The 23,160-nt window shown below is 39.7% G+C and overlaps 2 protein-coding genes across 3 annotated transcripts; one reads left to right on the top strand and one right to left on the bottom strand.

Moving 5' to 3' along the window:
* Positions 1–16,950: 16,950 nt before the first annotated feature.
* LOC140932638 (uncharacterized) lies at positions 16,951–18,103 on the top strand. The gene has a single exon (XM_073382160.1). It carries the CDS (start codon positions 17,167–17,169, stop codon positions 18,001–18,003), a length of 837 nt encoding a protein of 278 aa, XP_073238261.1. The 5' UTR covers positions 16,951–17,166; the 3' UTR covers positions 18,004–18,103.
* A 1,661-nt stretch (positions 18,104–19,764) lies between these two features.
* On the bottom strand, positions 19,765–23,102 carry LOC140932637 (uncharacterized). 2 transcript variants are annotated; one of them, XM_073382159.1, is made up of 2 exons: positions 22,373–23,102; positions 19,765–21,347 (listed from the first exon to the last, which is right to left on the bottom strand). In XM_073382159.1, the coding sequence occupies exon 2, from the start codon at positions 21,320–21,322 to the stop codon at positions 20,420–20,422; it is 903 nt and encodes a 300-aa protein (XP_073238260.1). In that variant the 5' UTR covers positions 21,323–21,347; positions 22,373–23,102; the 3' UTR covers positions 19,765–20,419. The 2 variants fall into 2 exon arrangements, with proteins under 2 accessions (XP_073238260.1, XP_073238259.1); XM_073382158.1 differs by having other exon boundaries at positions 19,765–21,332; positions 22,373–23,101.
* Between the last annotated feature and the right edge of the window lie 58 nt (positions 23,103–23,160).

The raw sequence follows: 23,160 nt of genomic DNA, 5'->3' as shown, positions 1-23,160 counted from the left end.
ATTTATGGCGGGACGGGCATTCACATTGCCGCCGCTAGCCGGTGGCCATAGGCCCTTAGGCTACTTACATCTGCTTAGCCAGACTTTAACATCAGTCATCTGGCTTATATTGGGCTGTGATCTTGCCCAGCTATTGTGAGTGTGACAACGGTGCTCTCTTCTTGTTTGGTGGGCTTGTCCTATGTCAGGTCGTGTGCTTATACCATCTGCTGGGGGTGGTCGTACCGGCTGGTGAAGCTAAAGGTGCCCCAAGCTGCTGCGGGTTAGCAGCCCGTAGTAGCTCTTTGCGTTGCTTTCGATGAAAACTCAAATGACAATGGGGAGCCTGCCACAGCGGGCTCTTCCAGTGACGCTCAATTCTTCCCAATTTCAGTTCTTTTAAGGTTAAACAAACTACTGCCAGTGAACGGCCAAGCCTAGAGTGTTACATTTGAGTGTACAAGGGGAGAACTTTAAAAAACCATCTTTCTTAACAATTCTCAAAATGAGTGAATATCTAAACTGTTTTAAATTTCTTCCCTTGATGTCTTTATGTTTGGAGGTGGTTATTTGGGCATGTTTCGCACAGTGCTGTAGTTTTTGTGCAAAAATTCAGACTATAGTGACTTTTAGATTCAAAAAATAACCTCAACAGCAGACCCAGACACAGACCCTCTATGCAATTCAGCCCCAAGAACAACAAGAGCCTTTACTATGCTTAAAGGAACACCCACATAGGAGAAATTATGAAATATACATGTTTGGGCAAGTTGCAAAATACTGATAAGAAGTAAATTTTTCTCGCTTTGCCCAAAATATTTCACAATTTGACCAGTTCCTATTCAAAACAGGCAAAAACAATTGCGTAGAGTTTAGTTTTTGCTCGTAAAGTAAGCGCTATCTACGCGACGTGTATAAGTACAGCTAATGACATGTCACTGCGACAAACACAATTTTTTTGGACAGTGATGGACTGCACAAAGAGTGGACGAACAGGGATCAAGTACTGTTGCATTGCTTGTAAAATTCCAATTTGTAATGCATACTCTGTATCTTCCTCTACCAAAAGGCCAGGTTATTGTGAGGAAAGCTACCTTGTTGGAGACTGCGAGGATTGTCAAGGCAATGGCTGTAAACGAAAGATCTGAGATTTCAACTGCACCAAAACCCCGACAATCCAATCTGTCCACTTTCCTTAAAGCAAAAAGGAGGCCATCTATAAAACCATCATCGGAGACACTTAGATTGAAACCTCAAGAAACATTGCCATTATCATCCACATCAACCAAGAAACCCAGAACATTATCCATGACAGTAGCTAATGGTTGGAAAACAACAGCCTTGGTCACACACCTGGCAAGCGAGTGACTTGTTATCAACACTGAAACAACAAATCAGATTGTGTAACGAGTTTAAATTGCGCCGTATGCAAAGCCTACACTGGTAAGTTAAACGGAATGAAAAACCTTTCCACCACCTGGGCATTTACTGCGTCCACCAACCTTTGCTTAAGCAACGCTGAGGACCATGCTCGAGGTGAGCCACTTAAGAGGGCGCTGGACCTGTATTTGAAAGAAATGAAAGGAGAGCATGAAAGAGCAGAGACCATGAAAGCTGCCAATGATTCTGCACAGCAACTGATTATAATCAACATCACCAATATGCAGTCAAATGACCTTGCCAGGACAAAAACCAAGTTCGAAGTTGCATACTTTGTTGCTAAGGAAGAAATATTTATTTTAAAATTCCCTTGACTTCTAAATCTAGAAGAAAATTAAGGGGTACACTTGGGGAAAGCATATCACAGTGACAAGAGTTGTAATATGTTCATTGCTCACATTGGAGAAGAACTGGGGAACTTTTGAATATCTCATTTAGATTAGTTAACTATGATATCAAATTAAAAATACTAAGACTAGTATTAGTGAAATGCATCTTTTTCTCTTTTAGGGACCCACTGGGTAACTCAAAAGGTAAGTGCTTTACAGGCTGTTGTTGACAAGTGTGGCCTCTATCTTCAGCATCTCCAGACAATGTCTGAGGAGAGATCATTCAAGGCAGCAGATTGCATGAAGTTTCAAGGCTGGTTGAGAAAGTGGCAGCGGGCAAGGATTCTAATTATAGCATGCCTCTTCATCCACTTACTCAGCCCAGCTTTGTCTCTCGCGTTCCAAGAAGATGAAATCGATATAGTTTCATCAGTAGTACATATTCAAACTGGAAATAAGCAACTTGAACATCTGCAATGGAGAGACCTCCAGGATCTTCCAACCTAGAAGCACTTTTTGGAAAAGGTTCAAGAAAATGATGGACAGTTAAAGTACCAGAATGTCACCTTGCCATCTTTTAATGCTGCAAAAGAATCTGCCGAACACAAAAACGGTGTTGCTGGGCTAAATTGAGGAGGCTATGGAGACAAGGCTAGAGGTTGCTGAGAACAAACACATCCTCATGACAGCCACCGTGCTAAGTTGTGAAGGGTGGGAGAGAGAATATGAAAATGGGGAAGAGAATCTAGAGTTTGCCAATGGCTGTGTAGCTGAGGTTTACGAGAACTTTAAAGAACCACTGTCAAAGGCTGGCTTCAATGGGTTGCTTGGTCATTTACTGGATCAGTGGCATCATCTCCTTGAATATACGAAACTGTACCTTCAGCCCTTGAAAACACCACACCATTAAGTGTAGACAAGTATCTTCTACTCTAGTCAAAGTAACGAGTGGAGCATGGTGCTTATTTGCGGGGAGCTTCTGTTCGCCATCCCGATCTCTAATACCAAAGTGGGAAAGGCTATTCTTGTTAATGCATCGAGTCAAGACAGATACAAGGGCAACACTCAGCGAGAGCACTCTTAATAACCTCATCACAATTTGGGCAAAGGGCCCAGAGCCTCAAGATTATGATCCTACTCCAGCTATCGAATCATGGCTTTAAGTGCCTCCTGCCAAACTAATTAAAAAATACAGAAGTACGAAAGGCAAGGTGCTGTAAAAATGTCAAAGGCTTTAAATTGATGTTACTTCAAATGAAGAGAGTTCAGCAGAGAATGAGCAAAACATTGCAAACGAAGCAGACAAAGGCGAAGAAAATGCATTAATAACAGAGCTAGATGAGCTTTAGTAGAGAAAATTCGTAACATTTTTTTACTCATTGACATTCACAACCAATCAGATCTGTACTGATTTACGACAAAAATCTGAAATGAGTAATCAGCAAACAGAATTATGTTAGGCCAGTTGTTGAAAGTCTGTTGGTAGTCATCACTAAAATAACATTCTGTTGTACTGTTGTGGCAGCATCACCTGACTCTACATGAAGACATTAAAACCCTTGCATAACTTCTGTAGCTACTACTTCCTAATGAATGTGAGGAAGAGCATCTTGTGAAGTTCAAACAAATGGAAGTACATTAGCGGTCAGATCTTGGTCAGCATTCAGCCAACAAGATGGTCATTTTTTTTCTCACAATTGTTTTACTGATAATTTACGTAAGATTTACATGAAGCTCTGTTATTTTCACTTTTCTTCTGCCGTTTTTAAGCCTTCAGACACGATGACCGGCCAAATTCATTTTAGCTCGGTCACTTATCGTTTCTGGCCGGTCAAATTTATGAGATAAATAACTCTTAAAACAAGGGCCCATGAACCAAAACTGGCGTTATATATTTCAAAAAAACAGCTATGGGTTCAGATATTTCGCAGGGTCGAGGGGCCGCGAAATTTGTTAGAAATCTTGTCTAATACATGTCGATACAACATATTTGAAACTTATCTCGGCCATTGGGGCTGTTAATTGCCATCAACTTCCACAGGAAAAAATAACGGATTCCCATTTTTGGATATTTTTGGGTATTTAAAGAATACCCACAAAAATCCCAAATTTGGAAGAGTGAGACAAGTCCCGATCTGGGAACTTGGTTGGGAGTTCCCTGGTTGGGACTTGTCTCACTTTGCCAAATTTGGGATTTTTATGGGTATTCTTTAAATACCCAAAAATATCCAAAAATGGGAATCCGCTATTTTTTCCTGTGTTCATCCCCACAACGAGCGAACAACGTTCCAAAACTACCAGGCACAAATTATGTTGGGAACAAATGGGCACTAGTCATGATGTTTTAAAAAGCTTTGCCATTGGCTCATTTCTCGAGTGCTTTGTAGTTAAAATAGCAAGTGATTATCTCTGTTAAAAAAACTTTAAACACGCTCGTCAAATCAGCGCAAAATCAATCGATTTCTAGCGAAATTTGTCCAGAAAATTCTCACAAAATCGGCCGTTTTCATCTATTGTTTTTCGGCGAAGTTTGTCCCGAAGTTAGTCCCGAAAATGTCCGCGAAATTCCCGCGACATCAGCCGATTTTTCTGCGAATGTCTCTAAAAATCCTGCGAAACTTGACTTTTTTCTCCGCGACCGACCAGACGCCCTGAAGTTGTTGTTTCACTCATAAAAGTGAAAATATTTTTAATTTTGTGACCGAAAGCACGTGAACCCTAATGTCTGTTTCAATGCGCAAATGGTAAACAACGGTTCTAGTTGTATTTCACCCAGGATTTCAGATCAACGTTTCGCAATGCACAGCGACTCGCTACATACTGATAACAATTGAAACAACTGATTGTGACCGGTCAACATGACCGGCAATACGAAAAGTTGACTGGTCAACTCCCCAGTCAGTCCGGATGTCCGTTGACCGGCCGTTATTTCGAACCCTGTTTATGTAACATCACTAATTCATAACAATTAAACTAGTTTCTTATCATACGTAATTTGTGGGGCATCATACTATTGACCTACACATACCTCTCTCCTTTCCTTTCTACATATATTTACCTGCATTTCCACACTCAGTGCTAATTCTGGCAAAGGGAAGGATATTGAGGTTGTTGAAGAGAGCAGCAAAGCTCACAACAGATCAAAAACTTCCTTCAAGTTAGGGGTTAGGGCCGTGGTAGAGCTGGACGCATTGGCTAAAGACCTTGACAGAGGGTGTCAGAGCTGGGGAGGACAACTAAAGCTGTCAGATTGCTCGGAAGCTATCTATGTATAACCTGTAATAACAGTGAGTGTGGCGAAGTGAAATATGCTGAACAAATAAGACTTGTGTATCAAGCAGTACTCGCAGAGGTAGTCTCCCTTGCAGCCGTTTTCGTCTCGTCACACAACTCTTCTCCCCAACAAACGGCTGTGCACATTCAAACAACATTCCTCTCCTCATTTCAGCCAATCACAGCTATGGCTCTATTTTCTGGAACTGTTTCGTGCCATATTACCTTTTCACATGCCATCCAATCATACCTTGTATTCTATCACATCAAGTGTGGTGTCAAGTTGTCCCCTAGAAAGAAGCCATTTCTCTCATCACACACATTAGTTTTCGTTTTGAATAAAACAGACTTGAAATTGCTCTTTGACTACCTGTTCATGGTAAGTATTGTATAACGCGGTATGTAATTCCAAAGCTTTTTTATAAATGCATATGCTTTAAAATATAATATCTGCAGGACTGATAAACACTGCTGATAATTTGATACAATAACTGTTTCTTACCAATTTCAATGGGAAACTTACTGATCCAGCTTTTATACTAAGCATTGTACAATTTGAATTTGCCCATCTCACTGCCAAGTGTCTTTTTCAATCTTGCCGTGGAAAACTTTAATCTTCGATTCAGTAATTTTGTAACATGAAAGCAAATCAGAACCCCGCTTGTCGCAGCTGACAGTTCCAATGCAACCAGAAATCAAAGGGGCTCATTCTCTGTGCAAAAACTGACATCATTTTCAGTTTGCTGATAACAGATAGGTCATTTTTGTGGGCTGAATAAAAGTATTGAAAAAGAAAGCGGTTCGCATGTGAGCAGCCATGATGAGACAAAAACAGTAGCAAGGGCGACTGTTGAAGAGGAAGCCCAATTTTTGACATAAACACCACATTGGCAGCTGGAAGGTTTCGCAAAATTATACAAAATTTCACTTTTTGTAAATTGAATTTGCGTACTACTTTACTTTCTACTCTTATTCACTGAAAACTTTAGCCCTTTAAGTATGTCACACTAATTTATTGAGCCCTCGCTGACAGCAAGTCCCACCAGCAGCTGAGTTTGAGTTAACACTGAAAAGAGTGGAGCACAGATATTCTTTTTACTTGGTAGTGATGATTCTGCAACCACCAAGAAAGTTGGGGAAAGTGTTGACAATGACGTAGACAAGTGACCCAACACTGTTCCTGCCAAAAGATTGATGGTAACGTTGCAAACATTAGAATGGATGTGGCTAAATTGCAAACAGATATCCACACCATTCAACTGGTTTGTTAAGCACTTTAAACAGATTTTGAAAGTGTTCAAACAGAGGGTCATGAAACAGCGAATGGTTATCCTCTTGAAATAGATTATCACGTATGAATCGCTCTGTTCTCATAGGGTAGGGCATCAATAAATGCAGACCCTGAATACTCATTTATATTTCAATAGTGTTCCCAGTGCTAGAATTTACCTTGTATGGCTTGGATCCTAATGCAATTTACACTTTGGCATTAGTTGTTGTCAGTTTTGGTTACTAGAATTACAAATATATATTTCCCTAGGGATAGGTCCCTGCAAACACGGGATGTCCCTAAAATCTTCAAAGTCTAAAAGGCTATTTCGTCAGAGTACAATGAAATAAGCTGATATAAGGTAATAACGCCATATGTGCTGTGGACCTCCTCATTCAGGTGTTTGCAGACAAGAGCCATCATCCTGGGTGCGGGAAGCAAACCTGGGTTGATTACACTCTTGTGGCACCAGTGTTTTGGTGAAATGTACATGCTCCCTTGAGCATAAAGGCAAGTTTTGGTCCTCTTGAAAAACCAATGGTGCTCTCATTAATAACCTTCAAACCCCTACTGCTATATTGTTGTCTGATTGAAGCTACATTAAAGTAACTATTCCGCAACATTCTAAAAGCCTTCTTACAGATTCAGATTAAGAAACATGAGGGTTACACATCTTGCTTGCACTGGCAAATAAACAAACACTCTAATTCAGAGACTTACAGATTCACAAGTCCTTTATTTGGTTTGACTTGCTTGCCTTTCCTCTTAAGGGGAGAAATCACAGAGAATTTACAGTCATGGGAGGGCAAATTGCTGGAAGTTGTTGCTGCACTGCACAAAAGTTTATACATGGACGATCTGCTGAATGGTGGTCAGACTGTTGAACAAGACTGGAAACGCAAGAGCACTGCCATCAAGATATTTAGTGAAGCAAAGTTTGTACTACACAAATAGACCACCAATGTGGACGAATTAGAAGACACACATGACCGAGAAAAAGGGGACAGCAAGCTATAATTCGCCAAGCAACATTTCGGTGCTCATCCAGACAAATCTAAGGTACTTGGGTTGCCATGGAAGAAGCAGTTGGATACACTGAATGAGGTCTCCCCTCAAGACAAGACACCATCAACCAAGAGAGAAGTGCTGAAGAACTAAGGTTAATGTTTATGACCCCCGACTGATGACAGTAATAAAAACCAGCAAAAAAATGGCTGTCAAATTCTGGGACAAGGTGGAACGTGAACAAGTGGATAACTTTCTGAGGGAATCGATGGCAAGAAAGTTTGTCCTCAAAGGTGTGGGTGACAAGAAACAAATTACAAAGGTGTTAAAGAATGGTCGAAATTGGAAAAAAAACTGTCCTTTCCAAGGACCAGATATGCAGTTGCGAGGGATCCTTTATGTGTAGCCATTTGAACTGTCCTTACACATTGCAATTTTGGCATAATAAATAAAGCAGTTTCAGAAGAAGAAAGGAGACAAGAAAATGATCTGCAAAGGATGTGGAAGTAAAGAAAACTTTTTAAAATGCCTGGCCCACCTGGCCAGTATATTAGTTATACAAAGCAGTCGATAAAGGTTTACCACTGTGGTGAACATACATGCCCAGACATAAAATCCATAGAAAAAAACACTCAACATATTAAAATGCTTCTGTGCAATAACCCCAGTATCAAGCCCTCGGAAATACAATTGGCAAATGTTGAGCTATTCTGCCAGTGGTGTTGGTCTTTTAATTTAAAAAAAACTATAAATATCGAGTTTGATTTATTTTTCTAAACCCAGAGACCATGCAATCCCTTTTTTTATTGAATCAAACTGCCTTCCTTTGCAGTCTCTGTTCTTTCAACAGTTAAGCTATTTAATGTATGACGTTCATGCTAAGACAGCTCCTAAAAGTCTTCTCAATAAGTTTGCGAACATCAATACAAAACATCATTATAAGACGCGATTATCTGCAAAAGAATATTTCTCTGTCAAATTCTCTAGAACTGAAAAAAATGAAAACATCTCTTACTAGAATTGGTATGTCTATTTGGAATTCTATTCCACTTTCTCTTAAGACTCTCAACATATCTAATTTTCGTAAAAAAAAATTACATCACCACTCCTTAATGTTCTAGGTAATAAAGATAATTATTTGAATGCTAATTATTTAATAGAATATTTTATGAGATTAACCTGATATGTTGTATATACCTCCAGTTGTAATTTTAGTCTTTTTCAAATTCCCTGTACTTGAATTTATATGTAAGGTGTTTCTTTCTGTATGTTTTTGTATTTCTTTTCTTTTTTCTTATGTAATTTAATAACATCTTTATTTAAAGTCTTGTCCTCCCTAGATTAGCATTATAGCTATTTGCAGGACAAAGTATTGTAAACTTTATAATTTCTTTAAATAAATACATTGTTGTTGTTGTTGTTGTTTGAACAAACTATAAATATTATTGAGTGCTTCGCTCTTTAGTCCTGGCTAAATCTATTCAGTATATACTAAAACAGTGGATAGTGTTTTTCACACGCTCTGATTGGCTACTCAATCAGTGAATATCCTGCACTATTCACTGATTCACCTCCAGTTCCTCCGAGCGAGCCACACCAAACTCGCGTAAGTTGCAAGCAAAATGCTTTCCCAGTTTGCTGCCGTAACAAACTAAGAAATTTCAGAACTAATCAAGCAAGCTATTCCCAAAATACACAAAGAAGGTGACGAAGCTCGGTTTGGAAGTTTTAACAGGTAAAGCTTTGTCTTTTTGACTTGAATTTATCGATAAAACCAGTGAAAAAGTTTTTTGTTTACAAATGCAAATTCAGCTTAAGTCTTGCATTACTTTATTAAGTTGACTTGTTCATAAATAAGCTTAAAACTAAATTTAATAATCTTTTTTACAGAATGATTTTAAATACAAAAGAATTCACAACTCCTCTTGAAGAAACTTCCCCGCAAGAGCTAAACAAACGCCTTCAAAAGTTTTATTTGTCACCAAGAAAAAGTGACGACTGTGGCCGTTCAGTCATCGTGCGCCAAAACTGTAATCGTTGGGAATAGTAAATGAGTTAAAAATCATCATTTTTGTGCTCAATTATCTCACTGTTTTAGCATATACTAAAACAATTATTCACCTCAGTGTCGGTGGCTAGTAGTGGATATTTACCTCGCCGCTTCAAGGCCTCGGTAAATATTCACTACTAGCCACCTCCACTTCGGTGAATAATAATTGTTATATATCACCCGTATATCAAAATTATTGATCTTTTTGGCTTCCAGTAGGCTGTTGTGAGTCTGGTTCCCCTGTGGTCATTTCAGAAGTGTGATCAGGGATTGTGAAGCCGGAGGGGGTCAGGGGGGGGGGCACATGCCCCCTAAATAATTTTGCCACAATTGCCCTTAAGAAATCCTTATAACAATTTAAAGAGAAGAAGTTTAGAAAAGAAACTCACTTGTTATGTTTGTGGTTTTGTTTTCACTTTTTTAAGCTTTTAGTCCACGCAAAACAGCTTTGTTTTACTTTGCGGCAGACCCATGTCATTAAATGACATAAGGATGGAATATCTGATTCTAGAACCGGATGTTTTCAAAACTTTAATGGACAGAGAAAAACTAGAATATTTTTCAGACATTTTCATTACAACTTCACGCCGATTTAAGTGTGTACCCCAAATTTTGGGGTCATCAAGTATTCATATATTCAGGCTATTGTTCTTGCCATTGTCGACTACCTTCCGAAGAATCCACGAGCGGAATTCCTTTGATTCAGGTGCGATATGTCTCTTTTGTTTCGAATTTTGTTGCTTCATTAACTTTTTAATCCCCATTGTTACATGATGAGTATTAAATTAATCCATTAAAATACTCGGACTTGCCTGTTAAATTTGCTGCAGTCTGTGGGAACGCTTACTCTTAAGTCTTTGAAGCGTGGCGGACAACTCTGGTTGCATAACATATTTTCGGTCACGCACCGTGTTACAAAGGAAACAAGCCTGATAAATTTGAAGTTGATTAAAGCTTATAAATACCTGGTCTCCAATAGCATTTTTTTATTAAATACTCTCTTGCCTTGAAAATAATTTGGCGTTAAATGAATTGCTGCGAAAGTTATTTATTAGAACGTTTTATTCGTTCAGTAGCTCTGCAATCAAAAGCAAACAACTCTTTTCAAAATGTCAACAACGCAAGCAGTGAATGCATTTAACGGGTTGACACAGTTTTATTAGAATGTAATTTCACTTTTTTGGACGTTTTCGCTTGCCTTTCAGTTTTTTGTTGTTGAACAAACCCTTGCGTTTCAGTTACGTGACTGCAGGGCCCGAAATAACCGCGTATTGTCAGTTCACCGATTTGCATGACAACTTGATTCGCGGAGTAGTCGAGTGAGACGGGAAATATCTAAAATCAAAACAAGAGCTGTAATCGACAGATCAAAACTTGCGGAGTTCATAATTCCTCGAAAAAATTTTGTAGAAATGCTTGTATAGTTTCATTGCTCTGGAGAAATGAACAACTGTTATGATTGAATGAATGGATAACTCTCGGCCGGACTTTATTAAGCGATAGGCGAGAAAAAATGCTTCAGCGGCTTGCTTTGTACTTCGAAACCTCGGCAAGAAAAAAAATCCAATCTCGGTCCACAGTGGTCGAAATTTCTCGTTCAAGATCTCTTTTTGAAGCTCTCAAAATTCTCCTTTTTGAAAAATACGTGTCCAAGTGGGAGAAGTTTTGCGAAAGACTTAAATCCATAAACTTCTACTGCGATATGTGCGATAATTCTCTGCAGTTTTATTGACACACTTAGAACAAAAGGATACCTTTAAAACTTCGCGGCCCTGGGCAGATTAATTAAGCCATTGTTCAATTCTTTTGAATTCGCTTCTGAGTCTTCCGCCATAAAATCTCACCTTCTTTGAACCGAGTCAAAACGAGCACTCTCGAAGGGAAAGTCCGGAGGAATAAATTGAGCCTTCAAGGTACAAAATCCAGCGGTTATGCCCATTTCTGAAATACACACTTAAATCGGCGTGAAGTTGTAATGGAAAGTGATTAAAAATGTTGATTCTGCTGATAAAAGTATGATCAGTGAGATGATACAGATCTGTGTTCTGATTCACATCAACCTTGCAACAAGTGCTTCTGGCGAATGTTTGTTTTCAACAGCAAGGCGAATAAAATCCTACCTTAGAGCAAAGATGTCGCAAAAGCGCTTCAATCACATGGCCTTGCTAAACACCCACAAGACCTGTACTGATAACTTACCACTTGTGGATGTGACAAACAAGTTTATAGCAAGAAATGAAAACAGGAAAAGAAGCTTTGGTACTTTCACAGTGCAAGATCTTTTACCATGATCAGTGGGATTTTACAGACTGGTTTTGATTTCATTTTACTTGTTACTGTTGTTGTTTTAACATGTTCATGTTCAGCTGTTTATAGCGTATCACTGCTTAATAAAAACAGTGAGCACTAGTTTTGACTCAAACCATTACCGCACTTGACTGATTCAACATTGAGCTTCTAAGTACAGGTAATCACATGATTTCGAGTGCAATTTGGAATAAATAAGCACAAAAAAATCTAAAGGCTAACAAAATTGCACGAGCTCGTAGGGCGAATGCAGTTTGTGGCCTTTGAAAAAATTTATTCCAAATTGCACAAGAAAAATCATGTGATTACTTATTAATAACATTCATGAAAAAATTGCGAGATAGCTTTAAAATCACTTTGACAGGAAGTCAACATGCATAAACTACATGCAAAAAAAAAATTATTCAAATGCTGCAAATGTCATCACATATCAACAACATTTTGCTCGATGTTTTTATAGTTTGCAAGCTGCAGAAACAGGCTGAAAAGTTCATGAAATTGTTCAATCTGTTAGAATTAAAGATTCTGGGTTATTACCTCCGAGTTTTCCGCTCTTCCAGAGAATTTCTTCTTCCTCCTCTGATACTTGCCGAGCTTTGTTCGGGCGCTTACCACGGCCAGCCAAGCGAAGCTGTTTCGCTTTGTCCTCCAACACCTCTTTGGACGAACTAAATTCCAGATCACGTACAATGGACAGGGTGCAGCATTTGTTCTTTAAGTGTCTATCAAGCGATGCCATCATTACTTTAAGGCTTTCTGGTCCATAATCTTTACATTTTTATTGTTTACTTCAGCGTAGAAATGCTCGAGCAAAGTGTTAAGCTCAGCCAGCTCATAATTTTCTATTTCATCAGTTATACCACTACATGAGAAATTTCTGCAATTTGATTGGCTTAGAGAAGTAGTATTTCAGCTTAATTTGAAATACCTACATGTGAAAATTACAAAACTTTTGTGGGTAGTAGTATAAACAAATAATAGCATGATTTGTGCGTGATATTTGGCATAAATACCACTTGTGATATTTCAAAATTGTCTCAAATTTCACTCGCCTAACAGCTCGTGAAATTACGTATAACAATTTCGAAATATCACTCATGGTATTTATGCCAAATATTACTGCAAATCATGCTATTACCTATACTAATTTCCTTATCTACGAGACAATTCTTCCAAACAGGAGCCAAAAACCAGTGATTTTCACAGTGCTTTCGTTTTAAGAGCAGTTTTTCAGCCCCTCTACAGTTGTTTCGGTTGCAAAAGCAAATGTGCTGCAAACACCAACCATTGCAGTTTTTGCTTGAAAGTGGTCCGGATCCAAATTTTCCACCATTTCAATGGGGCATTTGATTGCATCCTAGTGAGTTCCTTTGTTTATTAACCAATCAGAATGTCACTTTTGTTACTCTTTTCTGCACTAAATTACCTTTTTTCTGCACCGTGTTACCTAAAAACTGCATTTCTCTTAGCCAATCATAATGGTGAAATTTTTTCATGTTTACTATTATGTTTATAAAACACTTTACTTTATACCAATTCACGACCATTATTTACGATTATCAATGTTAAATGCATTCCTAGCGATTCTAGAAGCTCAAATTTTCAAACCTTTCAGGGGGAGCATGCCCGCGGACCCCCATACAAAACTCGCGCCTTCGGCGCTCGGGAGAGTGCCCCCCGCCTCCCGATCTAAAACTTACTCCGCGGTCCCTGGTAATGCAAATTCCCGAGAGAAACTGACGCATTTTCAACTCAAAATCAACCCACGCAAACCCAACCGATAAATAATTCGACAAAATAAGAACTCAATATCTTTGAAATGACCTCAATTTTGACCACTTTGCGGGAAGGAACTACGCACAAAGGTCCGTAAAAACGCAGTTTTACTCAATTTAATTCCACCGTGCATGGCCGCGAAACAGCTGAAGATATGACCGCAAATTATTCCTAGAGCGTAAAGACTATTACAATAAACTTAAGGAGAGATTCTTACCGCATAGAACGATTAACTTGTCCAATATTCATGCAACGTACTCACCAAAAGGACCATGTAACATTTGCGAATTTATCCCCGCCATCTTCTGCGCTGCCCGCAACAAGGAATGATTTGAGAGGGTCACATGACATATGACAAAGCTGACGGCATCACCACAGGTTACCCAAGCGTATCGTTGCAAATCGGTGACCCAGGTCTGCCAGGTAGCCTGAGTATCAAGCTCTCTCCCTTTTTCGCTTCCCTCCTTCCCTTTTCCCCCAGAAACGCGTGATATTCAGGCAATGACCCAGCACGCTAAAACAAACGATAAACCCGGGAATCCAGTAACTAGTAGCTAAAACGATGGATGAGAAATCAACTAAATAATGTGAGGCCTTGTCGGAAACACCCAAGGCCCCTGGTGGGACAGGTTGCGCAGTATCATATAACTGGTTTTAAGAATATTTACCCGGGAGGTACACCCTTATATAAGCTGTAAAGGTATGTGCTGCCCCATCGGGTAGGGTTTTTGCGCCGTTTTGGTCTGAAAACGGATATAAACTTTGCCCATTTTGGTCTGGAATCGGGTGTGGTTTTCGAAGGAACTACATGAGTGTATGAACGTATTAATCGTTTCAATTCAAAATGAGTAAGAAAGAAACAGAAATATGCAAACTCGAAATGGATTTGAAGAATTTGTTTGTTTGTTTGTTTGCGCTCTATTCTAAGTAATGATAACATAATTTCTGCCTGAAGGCCAGGTCTGAAAACGAATATGGATTTTAGAGGTCTGGTCTGAAAACGGGTGCGGAAAATATAACTTTCTGTTCTAAAATTGGGTCATGATTTGGAAAACAGGGCGGCACACCCCTACCAAGAATTCCCAGGTGTACCCCCCGGAATATTAAGTGGAAGATACAATGTAATGTGTCAAGAATGACAACCATAAAACAAGTTTGGCTGAACTTACTAGGATACGAGGGAACATCCAAGAATCTACAGTTTGCATTGAATACCCTCCCCCCACCTAAAGAAAAAAAATTAAATCGATCCAAACAAAATAAAACTTGCGCTTTATTTTAATAGGTAAAATTATCAAAGGCCATAATCTGTCAGCTAGAGATGGCGGGATTGGTTTAACTTTCTTCGTTTACCGGAAGAGACGCCAGTTCTAATCACATTAATCGTCTGTTGTAAATCACAGGTGACACAGGTTCGAAAAATGACCATCGACACTGTTGCGTAACGTTAAAAAAATGAGGATTTGTATAGGAGAAAAACAATTGTTTCTGTACCTTACGAATGTAAAAGGATTTAAATAAAAATCGGCTAACCCCTGCTTACGTTGTGTGTTTCTTCTTCCCGTGTGGTTTCCGAGCCAATTTATGTCGCTTTAAGGGAAGTTATTGGAACCGGTTTGCTCTCTTTATAAATAGATTCCTTTATTCCCTTATAAACCTTTTAGAGAAAACTGTTTACAGTACAACCTATAAAACGACCTTAAATCGGCCCATGGACCACACAGGAAAGACGTAACACATTTTACGTAAGGTAAGCTGTTTTTTTTTATTGAAAGCGTTTCATTCGTGGGAAACAGAAAAGATAGGTTTTTTCCCCATACAAATCCTTACATTTCGAATGTTACGCAACTGTGCCGATGCTCGCCGATGTTCATATTTCGAGCTTGGGCTACCTGTGTGTGTAAATATGTTGTAAACTAGTAATAGTTGACACTATAGCTGCCCCCGTTCTGTATATTGTCGGTCAATGGTATTCTTGCTCGTTTTGTAGCTCTTTGAAATATACCGATTCATAATGTTTTCACACATATTCCACACAATAGGTGAGATAAATACACAGTGAACACAGGAAACGCAAGGTTCCATGCACAGTTTCAGCTCGATTTACACAGCTTTGATCAAAACATTTCATACTTAATACTTACAAAACACGTGCCTCAACCTCCGAACAATTTTGTACTAAAGAATCTCGACTCAATGTCCCAGTCCCAATGTATTTTTGTAATATATTTCGAAATTTAAATAAAGTTGAAGTAGAAGAAGAACAACTAAACATCATATTAGTTAGGCCACCTTACGTCAACGTAATGTAAAGGACCGCTTTTTTTTTCCTAAATCCGGGATTCGCCTGCGGAATCAGTGGCCACCAAGAGAGTATAATGCACCTGTCACTGGAAACCCCCACCCCGGGGAGATATGGGGTATAGCTGGGGGTTTGTCGGGGCTTTGCCCTGTTAATTGTCGGGAGGGGATGGGGACTTACCCATTTCAGTATATTGCTTTGCTTGTAGGGATGAGAGATTAGTCCATTTTTAATAGTTCTTTCCTTTTCCCTTGGGGTGGGGGATTGGCAATTTTTATATCGAGGTAGGAGAGGAGTCTGGATCGAGCTAGAGAATGGTTGCCAGGCTCAAGGCCGAGCAAAGAAACGAGCTCAAGATGGGCAGACAACAAAAGGGGATTTCCAGATCATTTGCTAAAATATTTGCTTAAAAAAGAGAGCCCATCAGTGTTTTAGGTCACTTTTTATCACATTTCCATTGATTTGTGTCCAGTGGTGAAGTTATCTTTTACATAGTTCTGCTTAAATTATCTCAGTTATTTCGGGATTTCTAGCAATATTTTGATTTATTTTGACTATTTTAAGTAGAATGTCTTTCAAGTACCTGTGAATTCTTGATTTCTGTGCCTTTTTTTTTAATACAGTTGGCTTATTTACGTTGGAAAAACCACACCATGCTCCTCACTTTTCTAGGTAACTAACAGAGACTGAGCTTGCACCCTGAGTGGGGAAGTTTGTCCTCGTTTGGTTGGGGTTTTGACATACAAGGTGTCCCTTAACATGGGGTTTTATCAGATTTTTGTTTTGCCTCGTAGCTAATGCCCCACCTTTCCCTGGTGGAGGTGGGGCGGGGGGGTCCAGCGACAGGGGCATAAAGGTCGGATTCGTCGTTTGACGCTCGCGCAAGCGCACTCCCATCACTAAATCGGTAGAAAAAGAGCAATCTCGACCCCAAAGCTCTTCTGCGCATGACCACCAGAAGAGAGGCTACTCGCAGTCTATACCCTCTACTCAGTCAGTAAACACCTGCAGATGATTGATAATTGCAGCTAATCTCACCACCATCCTGATTGGAACCTGTTATCAGTGAGTTATTCATTGTTATTTGAGAATTTATCAGAATTCGTGCAACGCGTTGACGCCTGCTTTAATTTTTTCTCTTTTTTTGTTTTCACTTCGATTAAAAAAGCACAGTTTTTTTAGCACAAAATACGATAATTTTACCTAAACCCCATCAACACTACCCAGCCTTGTGGGAGAAACTGAGCGAGCAGTTCAACAACGATCGTTTTAAGTCAATAAATCGCTCCACTAACCCACGTAATCATAATAAATAATGAAACCACGCAACTGGTGTCGGTTGTGATCAGACTCTTCGGGCTCCTTCAGTTGCTTCTGGCTTACATTCAGCGAGTTTAATCGTTGAAGTACCCATGGCTTTTTTCCCCAGAAGCGTATGCCAACAAATGAGGACGAAACTAACCGAAGTAGTATAAGCAATTACACGACACAATCAGTAGATGAGGGGAAAGAGGAAAATCCACTACATGCAGACACACGTATAAACGGCAGGTTTCTTGTGATAGTAGCTTACTTCGCTTTTTTAATATGGAGATTTGTTAGCATAGTATTGTATTCAGTGTATGCCACAGACTGTTTCTTGAGAGCAAAGCTTGCCACGTTGCGGTGCGAAAACTTCACGCGCTACCCGGATCCCATCAATTTTGAAATCGCCTGGCAGTTCACTTCGGCCATAAGCGGCTTGATTGCAATTGCGATTCTGTTTAAACTCCCCAAGTTTCCTGGTTTGCAAGTCGTTTGTTCTCGTCTTCTCCGCCTGGCTCGGTTTTGGTCTTTCCTCTTCCAACTAATCGTGGTAGTCACCTACAATTCTATTCTCTTCTTTCACGAACATTTGCCTGGGAGCGCGGTCATTGAAGTTGGATTTATAGTTGACGAAATCACCGTCTTCGTCGTCGTTTGCTTGTGGAATTTTGTACCCGCACCATACGACGAGTTCGGCAGGTCTTCAAAGCTTTTGTACGCGTACAATCTCTCCCTTATCCTGTTCTTTCTGGAAAATTTTTTTCTCTTCCTGCTGATGTCTTCTCAGGCTGCCTTGGATATCACCGGTATCCACGAGTTTGAGAACAGACCTAAAGGTTTACAGGCATTGGGGATCGTACTGAATGCAACAGAGGCGACGTTTTATTTCGCTGTGATGAAATTCATGTGGAATAAATTGTTTGAATGCGGCAAGTCTCAAGACCTTTTAGAGAAGGATACCATTTAACTATGAACATTTATTAGGAAAAATTTTCAATTATAGCTCTAAAGGTAATTTTAAGCTAATTTTGTAAAATAAGGAATTAAAAGGCTACTAGGTCTCAAAAGACTGTTAGCGTTCTTCTTTTGACGAAAGTGGCACACGTATAATGTAAAAGTTAGGGTAGTCCCCGTTGATCACACATTAATTGGATAGCCTGCAAGCAAGCTCTCCATTGCGAGCCACGAGTAAAGCCCCGAGCCACTCACGCATGACTTCTTGCGACTCCCCCAAATGGACAGACTCGTAATTAAACGCTACTACTGTAGCTTCAGAGCCGTTTGCGTGCCGTATGAAAGAAAGAGGAGGCAGGCAACAATTATTCAGCGCATTATTTCTTTCAATCTGGAAGCATTTTGACTCTGTGACGGTCTGGATTGGCAGGAAAACGTGAGTGAGTGTGAATATGAATTCTGTAGTTTTTGACGTACAGCCGAGAAATATGCCGCGGAGTCTTTAAAATACGAGAAGTGTCAACCATCAACTTTGTTGAATGAGGTGAAAGACTTAAAGAGAAATCTATATGCCTTAAGGCACTTCACAAGTTATATGAGGACCACACACCTTTTGTATTATATAGTACTTAAAAAAATTAAAGAGCACGCGTGATTCACAACAGAAATAGCAATGTGTACATAACGCATTTGTTGGCGCAATTTTCTCTAGCTGCTGATGTTGTGTTCAGCACTCCTCTCAATCATGAACTGTCTCTCTTTCTTCAATTGTCCGTCGAAAGAAACGCGCGAGAAAAGAAAACGCCCAATCGTGAGACTGAGTGCTCTTGGTTGATCACGCGCCAGCCATCCCACTAACTTTAAAGACAAATAATACACTCATTGTCCCGCAGTCTAGAACTCGCCACTTTTAACCAGCTAGTCGCGACAAGAGACTCGAGATAAATGAAGAAGCTCACTATGATATCCTTATCTTTTTAGCACCCTAATAGTACGGAATTCAATATATAGTTTCTTGCATAAAAAACAGTCATACTCGACACTCAGCTACATATTTCAAGAATGGATTATTATTGTAACGGAGTCCCAATAATACTCTTCCCAGCCGCTTCCTCTAATACCCTCCACAAAATAACGGGGAGCTTATTTAATAAGCACATACGTTTTTGAGCGACGCGCTTCAACCAGAAGTGCACATCATGAATTCTGGGTCATTGGGTTCCCCTAAATTTTCGGGCAAATCGTCTCTATAAGAATAAAGTGAGGAAAAGTCCTTACTTCCAGCTGACGTGCGTCGCTCAAAAACGGCTGTGCGTAAGCTTTCCAATGACTTGACTTAGACAATATCACTATAATTTGCGCCGATAGAGACATTTACAGTCGCGTTTACCGCAAATGATGGAAAACGTCAGATTCAGTAGGAAATCAACAGATCACAAACTGTGGAAACTAATTCTCGAGGATGAAACTGGTGTGAAACAACTAACTACCGACAACTTGTAGACATAGCGAACCGTAAATGAAAGGTTTAGATAAAACTGCGCGCGCTTTTTATAGGTCAAAATTGGCCGGCATGACCGGCCAGTTTGAAAACGAAAGTTTAATCCTTTCTCTAAACTTGCGGTAAAACCCAGGTTGCCGTGCATACTATTCAGGAATGGTCTGATCTGGCTGTATTTTTCTGATTCATACTGGAATTCTTTTTACAACTGAACGGGTTTGATAAGTTTTCACAGATGGTAAGCACCCTTGGTCACGTGGTGCAAATTGACTTTTTCCGTTTGCCAGTGTTTGCCGTAATGAAATTTTAATCCTTTCTCTACATTTTCGCTTAAACCCATTATTGCCGTGCATACTAGTTAGGAATGGACTGATCTTGCTTTAGTCTGTAGTTTTTTTTTTACTGATAATGGAATTCTTTTATACAACTGAAAGGGTCTTGCTAGTCCGCTCTGGTTCTGACAAATGGTAAGCCCCATTGGTCACGTGATACAATTTGACGTTTACCGTGACAGTGATCAAGAATCTCCCTAATATCTGCATCAATCGTGTTTCTCTAGTTTTACTGACGACTTCAATGTGGTACTACCTAAGAAGAACTCTTTATAAAACCTTTTCCCCAGACTTGATTCTCAAGCTGGTACTATTTGTAAGAATAAGACCTGGAAATGTTTGGTGTGGTAATTCTTCCCGCTGATGCTTAGCTGTTCTCTGGAGTGCTGCAAAGCCGATCCTGCCCTTTACAACGGTTTTTAGTTCGTATGCGACGCAATAATAGAGAAAAACAAGCTGTGAAGAATTCGACCTATAAGAAGAAAAATCTTTCAGTCACGTCTTAATTAGATTACACTCTCGTGTAATGTGTCTGTACCAGGGAATATTTTTGAAATTTAGTTCTTACATAATCTGATTTATAATATATAGAATATCTACACTGGAGGAAGACCTCTAGCTTGCGATAAACCGTAAGACTTAGGAATCCACTTTGTATGAGTACTTTTTGGACTCGTTGGAGGACTGTTGGCTTTCAAACCTCGCCGTTTGTCTGCTTCTCTTAAAATGGAAGGATCAAAAGATCCTCGACGATGCTCGGGTTTGAAACCGGAAGCCGGTGTCAAGTTTAGATTAAGCTTAGGCTTGGTCGGAGGCGAGGCGGACATTCGGGTTATAAAGGTAGAATCGGAATCCTCCGAAGAATCCCCTACCGACATCGCTCGGGATGACTTCGGCAAGGCAGGCAAAACAACTTTGCCTCTCTTTTTCCCGAGAGAGGATAGATCCTCGCACGACCGCGATAAAACATTAGCTGGAAGGCTTGCACTCAGCATAGACGAATCGGAGTGAATGTTCTCAGTAGACTTGGATAGGCTTTGATTTAGTAGATTTGCATCAATAGGCTCAAGAAATGGCATCGATCCTGATCTCTGCCTGTGTTGAAGTAACCTTGGCTCCCAATTTGCTAATGATGATGTCGAGTGCGGCCTTATTCTGCTATCACCTTTTGTTGACAAAACTTTCAAGCGTTGTTTTCGTTTCTCCTCAATTATTTTTTCCTGCTTTTCCTGTAACTGGGCCATCTTTTTAACCATTTCTTTCTGGTCGTTGTTCATTTGAGACATACAGTACTGCTTTTGTCGTTCAAGATCTTTGACTTGTTTTGCGTGCTTTTGACTATGGTAAATGTTAGAGGCGTACAACGTTTCAATGGCGGACCTTGATTGAATAAGAAATGACTCGTAGAAGGCGTTCTCGGCAGGAGAGCGGTCTTTTTCCGTGACATCTTCACTTTCATCCGTGACAGTCAGCGTTGGTGTTTGAGGTTCGTTTGACATGTCCTGAATGCTGCAAGAAAAAAGCCTATTGAAACTAATTTAACTCAACAGTATGTCATTCTAAGTAACTCAAAACATTCCTTTGTAACCACGCTGGGGATGATGAAACGCGCAGAAACCATTTACACGCTTTCAAACAAATGAGATTAAAATACCGCCTCTTTCATTTTGGCAGAGCAACCGGTCCCCTGTTACAGTTATTCCGCGCTACTTCAATGTTTCTCTTGTACAGAGAACAAGTATATTACGCAACTGCTTTTCAATAATGCGATATTGTAATAGCGTCTTAAATAATTAATGCGGACGTGCAAATAGGTCAAAAGTTCCGCAATTAGTGAAATGGTTTTTCTTTGTTGTGGATTTACTTTCCCTAATTATCAATTTGAATCGCTTTTATCCTTTGTAACACTCTAGTAATTTCAGCTTTGTATTAAAAAAGAGAGCATATAATAGTTTAATGGAAATCTCTAAACTGTCCTGAAAGTTAATGTACAATATAGTAAAGCGACCGAATCAACCAATCATTAATTTCCAAAGAACATATCTCTGCCACTATACTCAAATACTTGAATGCGAAAGGTTTTTGAATGGTTCCACAACATGCTTTTAGGTTCTTTACACGATGTGACGATTTTTTTGTAGATTTAAAGGAACTGGGTATAAGAATACATGTAAGCCGATGGTAGTGTAGTTTAATTTATAACCTTAGATCAGTTGCATGCGGTTGCATCTTATTAACACCATAAAAATGGCAAGGAGACGATTACGTATAGCGATAAAGGTTTTTAGCGCGCTTGGCGCAAACAGGGGCCGGGATTGGCCTGATGACCTCTTATGTTATAAGACCTAGTCGTCTGTGATAACGTTGCTGTAGGCGCTCAATGAGTTCTTCTTTAGCCATACAGCAGTCATCACGCCATTTATATCAACAGGCAAAGAATAGAGTCTATGAATATCTAGTACGTGCTGTCATAAACTAACACAGAAATATTGAAAATGTAATTGAAAACATTGTATAGCTCTCATTTTCTACTGGAGTATTTGACTCACCTTTTTAAAGCTGGATTGAGATCTTGTCTTTGTTAGTTTGGGTGCTAGTACTAGATGCCGCAAAATGAGTCACGTCTTTCTGTTCAGTTCTGGCTGTTTGGCCGGAGATTGATCAGTTGTTTGTAAATAGTTAACAAGGTATTATGTATTACTTATTCACCGATGACAATAACAGTGATTGACAGGTTAATTCATTGAAAGCATACCAGGGAACTGGGTACTATTTATTACTCTTTGGCCTGCAGGAACACATGTGGGAGTTCGGGAAAATTTTGCGAGCGCGAGAAGAATGCCGCTAAAATATTTCCAGAACTCGCGCAAGTGAGCCTACTTACAGGCCTGCCGTGTAGCGCTTTTTTCTGATGGTTTCGTGTTGTAAATGGAAGAAAAGTACAGTAAGGCCCCGTTCAGACGCCGTTCTTTTAATGAGCCGAACCTAATACATTGAATAAGTACTTGAAAAGTTCGGCGTTTGAATCAGTTAGGAACGCCTGTTTCAATTTGGAACGGCTCAGCCGTTCTTTTCGACTAGCCCAGCCGGGAATTTCGCCTTTGGAGCGACTTTGGAACGTCTTTGATTCAGACGCCGAACTTTTCATGTACCTAACTTAATGCATAAATTATTATAACGTATTTGCAAGCATTTTTTTCGCCTTTTGAACTTAGTTCAGCTGCAATTAAGATCGGCGCCTGAATCAGTTCAGCCGGTCTAAATAATTTGGGTCGGCTTTAATTCGAATTAAGTTCGGCTCATAAAACGTTCGGCGTCTGAACCGAGCCTAACTTAA

Source organism: Porites lutea, chromosome 4 (genome assembly GCF_958299795.1).
Source record: "Porites lutea chromosome 4, jaPorLute2.1, whole genome shotgun sequence".
In the NCBI taxonomy this organism is placed as follows: domain Eukaryota; kingdom Metazoa; phylum Cnidaria; class Anthozoa; order Scleractinia; family Poritidae; genus Porites; species Porites lutea.
Note: the sequence above shows the minus strand (reverse complement) of the source record. Positions and strands in the feature narration are given on the sequence as shown.